This window comes from Oncorhynchus kisutch, linkage group LG28 (assembly GCF_002021735.2).
Source record: "Oncorhynchus kisutch isolate 150728-3 linkage group LG28, Okis_V2, whole genome shotgun sequence".
NCBI classification, from domain to species: domain Eukaryota; kingdom Metazoa; phylum Chordata; class Actinopteri; order Salmoniformes; family Salmonidae; genus Oncorhynchus; species Oncorhynchus kisutch.
The window spans coordinates 46,982,382-46,989,175 of NC_034201.2; the positions used below are offsets into that span (position 1 = coordinate 46,982,382).

A 6,794-nucleotide genomic window follows, 5' to 3' on the forward strand; every position below is an offset into this window, starting at 1 on the left:
GCACAGATTGATGGGTATACTTCTTGCTTTTACATTGTGCTTTGCTCGTATGGGCAGCGACAGAACAGGAAGCGACACCCACTCGCTGTTTTTTTCTGATTCAATGAAAGTCAATGAACTAAGTAGACCAGACGCAGCTGCTATTGCATTAGTGTCTATGGGAGACCCATGCCGTTAAGTAGACCGGAACGGACCATTTATAATGGCAAACGGCATGAGTGAACTATCTGCATTTATCCACCAGCTTTGCTATAGGTACTCTCACAATGGCCGCCCGTCCACCCATTCGGAGAATTAACGTAGCAGGTTAGGGAAAGGGTTAGGGAAAATGCTCTCCTAACCTGCTACGAAAAGCCACTTCCGGTTGTAGCTTCATCAAAGTGCCGTGTTTTTAGGGAGTCACTTGTGCCGTCATTGACTTGAAAGGGGATGTCTGTTCTAAGTATTCTATTTCTATGCTTTGGAATTGGTCAATACCACAGAGGAAGAAGACATTTTGTCAATACTAGGCTGTTTGAAATCTTTGTTTGTTTGAATATTTTTGAAACGTTTATATTGTAATGACCTGACTAGATCATAAAGGATGTCATATCCTTTATCATATTATCATATTGTAAAGCATAATCTATTACATACACCCAATGTAGGCTGTATTGCAATGCATCTAATGATAGCCTATCATTCAAGAAATATATTTATAATTAGTTTATTACACAACTTTCAACACTCAACAATCATGCAGGGATAGTAAAACAATGAATACAAATTCCTATCATAGTGATTACAACGTGTTCGTAGCATGGGCCTTACAATTCCATTGAAATAAATACTTGAATGTTCTGAGAAGAAAGTAAAACGTTCTGAGAAGGAAGTTTGCCGTCGCAATAAGTTGCTAGAAGATATTGCAACAGATCCACGGGTATCTAGTAGAAACTGTGGCGGGGGGGGGGGAAACAGTAAAAGATAACCCCATGTAAACAGTTTGACAGACATTATTAATAATGATCATCAATTTTCAAAATGGGTTAAACAAATCTTCCCAGCCATTCATGTTTTGTTTTTTTCACCTAAAAAAAAAATGTCAGTTTCATATTTTGGACTGATTGGATGCAGTGATAGGCCTAAGTAATTACAAGTAAATGATTGCCTCTAATGATACAAGATAAAGGTTCAGATAAATATACAAGATGAATGGTTGACAGGATAAATGTTCAAAATGTCCTATAACTGAAGTGCAACTAACTCAATGTTATAAATGCATGATTACATTTGATGCAGACAGAATGCAATAAAATGAATACCCACGTGAATAAAACGCTTTGCGTTTCACAAACATATTTCAAGCAGAGTGATGGAAGCAAGTATTTCAAATAGAGGACTCTGGTATAGAAATCAAGTATACTCTTATGTAACCAGCATTTATGGAGACATGGGTGTAACCTCTATGTATGAATAACAAGAATATTCACAAAACACCAAAGCAGAATGTACAATCCCCCCCCCCACCCCCGTTATACCATAAAATAACATTGTAAACTTGAACTAATATATTTATATTTCTTACCAAACATTAGTTTTTTATAATGTCAATACCTAACCCATCGCAGTAAAGGGAATGGTATGTTACAATACTTGTAATGACACAGTAGAACATTAGAATATTGTGAATACTGTATGGCAATAAACAGTGAATGTAATATGTAATATAAAACATAACATAAGCACTAATGTAAAATACTTTTGAATGTTTTGCAATGCAAAATGAAAAGCTCTTTGCTTTTTGACAAGATACGCAACTATTGTTTCTGTGTTCAAAAACTCTAATGCATATAACTTTGATGCGCAAGGGTACATACTGTATACAACTTCAAACAGAAATTGAGTAGCAATTGTATTGATTATACCTGTAGTAGATATAGCAGATTTAAATACATTTTTTTTTCTCTCTCTCTCCCAAATACAAGTTACAGAATGTTATATGTTAAGAGGATTCATTTTTTTATTTGTTCAAAATATCTGATTAGTTGTTATGGGCTACTCTAGCATGCATTTACTTAAACATCTCAAACTGGAAGGCAGAAAACATCTGATTCTTTGGTTAAGATGATACAACACTATAGATTGATTTGAACATAGTAGTACCCTATGTCATCATTATTCAATAAAAAAAAAATGAATAATTTATTTTACATCCAAATGCAACTAATCTCTCCAATGGACAAATCATAAATTATTGTGTGGGTCTTCAATGAGAAGGCCTCAAGTGCTGTACACAATTCAATAATAAACATGATCATATTTGAAAGAATAGTATTCTTTTATAATGTGAAGCAATGTGTTTCTTGTATTGAAAAGCACTATACACGTTGTTATTATTATTCTTCTTCTTCAAGATGGTGATAGAGAATAAATCATAACACAAAACATTGCACTGACAATTGACAACACAGGACAGCTGACACTATCCTTGCTCCGAGGTAAAACAGGGGAAAAAGACCAAGTTAGAGGAAATATTTCAGGTATTTACAAAACACAAAAACCCAGCCATTCCCATAAGAAGTCCCCCCCCCCCCAAAAAAAAATATCCCCTACTCAAAAATACCTTGATTCTCCAAAACATCCCATGGGTTCCCCTCAGAAATCACAGAACAAAAAAAACTTCCGAAGCAAGTATGCCTCTATTATTTTAAATGCATGGTAATGTAAATATGTAATTGGGATTACAGTGACATGTACTATATTGATGTGTATTCATCATAGCTATCAAAAACGATCAATAATTCCAAAGTAACAGGTAAACAACACTCCGCACCTATGGAGACACTAGTTGCTGATTGTCTGATATTCAAATTATAAGGAAAATAATAATTAAAATGGTGTAAAAATGTTGCGTTTCAGTACGAAGGGAACCCAATGAAACGGACTGGAGGATCTCTTCCTGTGAGGAATTGTGCTGGTATATTTGGTGTAGTACTAGACCAACACATACAGACACCACTGTGACACCAGCAACAGGTCACATTCAGTAGTCAAAACGTTCTAGAACCTATCAGATAGAAATAAAACGTTCTGGAACCTAGCAGATAGAAACAAGAGCTGACACAATGCCTTATTCTACGTGTCAGAGAGGCGTGTTTGTTCTACATGCTGTTTTTCTATCTGAACGTTGAACAACATCCTGCTGAACGCACCCCCAGGCCATGTTAGTCACGTGTAGACCTATTAATAGAGTGGTTCATATGAAACAATAGTTTGCTCTGCAGCCGTAATAGAAACCATGTCAATACATTCTGAGATACATAGCACCTTCAGGATCTGTTGATTTAAAAACAATAGCCATTTCACAGTATAAAACTATCTACAGAGATTTCATAGTAGGACAGCCTCAATACGTAGCCATTCTGACAGTAACAACAAAGACTGACCATCTGCTGTGATTTGTATCAACAATGTTCAAATTCCCCATGTTCAAATTCAAATATAGATTAATTTGTGTAGACTCGTAACATCCTAATTAAGGGATAGTTCTGTTTTCTTTTGTTACTGTTAACATCAGCATAAAATTCATACTGTATTCGTTCATTGAGAAAAGACACTGCAAAACCATAGAGATTGGATTAACAGGAATCCTTTTAGGTGAATTACAGTTCTGTGGCAGATAATGGGTTTACTTTCTCATGTCAAACAATAACTACTCTAGTGTACTGTACACCCGCATTTCTTCATCACATAATGTATACGCTATACCTATATCACAGACACTGAGAATTTACAAAAACAACATTAAGAACACCTGCTCTTTCCATTACCTAGACTGACCAGGTGAAAGCTATGATCCCTTATTGGGGTCACTTGTTAAATCCACTTGAAAATCAGTGTAGATGAATGGGAGGAGACAGGTGAAAGAAGGATTTTAAAGTCCTTTAAAGACAATTGAGACATGGATTGTAGATGAATGGGAGGAGACAGGTGAAAGAAGGATTTTAAAGTCCTTTAAAGACAATTGAGACATGGATTGTAGATGAATGGGAGGAGACAGGTGAAAGAAGGATTTTAAAGTCCTTTAAAGACAATTGAGACATGGATTGTAGATGAATGGGAGGAGACAGGTGAAAGAAGGATTTTAAAGTCCTTTAAAGACAATTGAGACATGGATTGTAGATGAATGGGAGGAGACAGATGAAAGAAGGATTTTAAAGTCCTTTAAAGACAATTGAGACATGGATTGTAGATGAATGGGAGGAGACAGGTGAAAGAAGGATTTTAAAGTCCTTTAAAGACAATTGAGACATGGATTGTAGATGAATGGGAGGAGACAGGTGAAAGAAGGATTTTAAAGTCCTTTAAAGACTTTTAAAGACAATTGAGACATGGATTGTGTATGTGTGCGTGCCATTCAGAGGGTGAAAGGCCAAGACAAAGTGCCTTTGCACGGGGTATGGTAGTAGGTGCCAGGCACACCGGTTTGTAATCAAGAACTGCAAAGCTGCTGTGTTTTTCACATTCAACAGTTTCCTGTGTGTATCAAGAATGGTCCACCACCTAAAGGGCATCCAGCCAACTTGACACAACTGTGGGAAGCATTGGAGTCAACATGGGCCAGCATCCCTGTGGAACGCTTTCGACACCTTGTAGAGTCCATGCACTGATGAATTGAGGGCAAAGGGGGGGGGGGGGGGGGGAATTCAATATTAGGAAGGTGTTCCTTATGTCTTGTCCACTCAGTGTAGTGTTTAAGCTATACTCTATATTACATAGAAATCCGGTTTGGATAGAAGCATGCACACACAGGAGGCACATGCCAGTAATAGTACATCTGTACACTCAACCAGGGAAACAGTACAAACAACCCCTCTATTTGACAGCACTTAGGACATGCAGCCTTTTATTTCTCCAACAAGCCATGAGAAAAGTAGGACTTTACTCGTTGGTCTCCTTTTCCTTGCAAGAGGGTTCGCAGAGGCTGCCTTTGTTCATCATAGTGTAGGGGAATGCTGCGGCGCTACACGTACCATAGCCTAGTTTGTTGAGGCGAGACAGGGTCTTGATACTGCCAGGGGGCCTACCAGGGCTGACCTTATATCCCGCTGCCTTGGTCGTTCCCAGGGGCCTCCCTGGGCTGGTCTTGAAGCCGGCAGCCTTGGTGGTTCCTAGAGGCCTCCCTGTGCTGGTCCTGTAACCTGCCGATTTAGTGGTCCCCGAAGGTCTTCCTCTCCTTCCAGACCTCCCCGGGTTTTTCTTTTTCTTGGAGTCCTCTGGCTTTTCATTGTTCGTAATTCCAACAGCTTGGGGGTGAGGTTCACTGAGGCCATTCTGCCTCTGACAAGGCATGGGTTTCAGGTTGTTCTGGGGTGGCAGGGGCAGAGGGGGCAAGGTCATTTGCAAGGGAGGGGGCGGGGGAGCTTGGTAGAACTTGTTGGACTGGGCAGTGCATAGGTCAAAGTGACTGGTGGGGTGTCGGCCATCCTCTGCCAGGCATGACGGCCTGCCACTCATGCAATAGTCATTGTTGTTGGTCACCTGACGTATCATCTTCTGCTGGAGAAAACAATGGGATACAAGAGATGTATTGTTGAGAAAATGCTAAACTACTTCAAATGTAATGAATAACCTTTTTTTTACAGGTTTAATGCTAGTAGTGCAAGTTAAGAGTAGACACAGGAATCCTATTCCAGTCTCATCCACAAACTAGTTGACTAGTCAGTAGTGGCATATTGTGTTTCGGCTGTTCTGTTACAAATCAATGCTGGAGTAGAATACTTCAAATGAGAGACAACTTCTGTACTGCACCCATAATGAATTATTAAACTATAAAAGTATAGAATATCTTGACTCTTGTAATGGTCTATTGTCAACATCCAATGCTAGCTTCGTTGAACGTGCAGGGATGGTGCAGCTCGTCATGATAAAGACTCAATGTTACAATGAGAGTTCAAATGACTAGCCTTCCCACATCACAGTTGCCTAGTAATGACTACCCTCTTTTTCAGCGAAATATATTAATCAGTTAGTTGTTCGTTGTATTTTGCAGACAATCCTGACACAAAAGCTTTCGTTTTCGCAACACATTTAGGAAATCACTTACCACGCGCTCATTTACAAGTAATATGTTCAGAAATGGATGTTTCGATAACATTAAAAACATGGCAAATTAAAGTAATTCATAAAACCAAGCAATTACTGTACCTCGATTGTTTGTGGATCATGGAATGCAAAGGGTTAAAAATGACAGATCTTCTATCTTCAAATTCTACAGCCGATCCATTTTTCGTAGATCGCAATCGATCGATTACTATTACTAAATCGATAACGCCTTTTGTCAGAGGTGCAAAGAAATGTCGTATTTATAGGTTTGTTGTTTCGCATGAGATGTTTAGATGAGAAACGCAGCCATTGCCATTAAAAATTTATAAGGTACAGGGGACCACTGCGCCTGCGCGGTACACCAAAAGGGAATTGCAGCAACTCCAAGCAAATTATGATTTACATTTTCATCGTGTTTACGCCAGTTCTTGAATACATTCGCAATTGTAATAGCAACTAATTTCCTCACAATATCAATTTGTTCTATTATTTGCATGCGCAGTAAAGCTACGTCATACACTATTCCTCCAAAGACCGAAACACTATTTGGAAAGTAGCAAATTGATCAACGGACCATGAAATAGTTTCAACCACTTTTTCTACAGACTAAATAATTTAGTCCAAAAGAGAAAATCCGTTGTGCTGGTTCTTTCCACAGTAGGCTATACGTAATTATTAAGCAATCAAGGTCACAGTACATACACAAACCT

General features: G+C 38.5%; 1 protein-coding gene across 2 annotated transcripts; it reads right to left on the reverse strand.

Moving 5' to 3' along the window:
• Window positions 1-690: 690 nt before the first annotated feature.
• Window positions 691-6,654, reverse strand: LOC109873314 (UPF0461 protein C5orf24 homolog). 2 transcript variants are annotated; one of them, XM_020464967.2, is made up of 2 exons: window positions 6,187-6,654; window positions 691-5,538 (listed from the first exon to the last, which is right to left on the reverse strand). In XM_020464967.2, exon 2 carries the CDS (start codon window positions 5,530-5,532, stop codon window positions 4,921-4,923), a length of 612 nt encoding a protein of 203 aa, XP_020320556.1. In that variant the 5' UTR covers window positions 5,533-5,538; window positions 6,187-6,654; the 3' UTR covers window positions 691-4,920. The 2 variants fall into 2 exon arrangements, with proteins under 2 accessions (XP_020320556.1, XP_020320555.1); XM_020464966.2 differs by having other exon boundaries at window positions 691-5,535; window positions 6,187-6,643.
• Between the last annotated feature and the right edge of the window lie 140 nt (window positions 6,655-6,794).

Excerpts from the sequence above, each read along its gene's own strand:
- LOC109873314 (XM_020464967.2), bottom strand. The coding sequence starts at position 5,532 with ATGATACGTCAGGTGACCAACAACAATGACTATTGCATGAGTGGCAGG.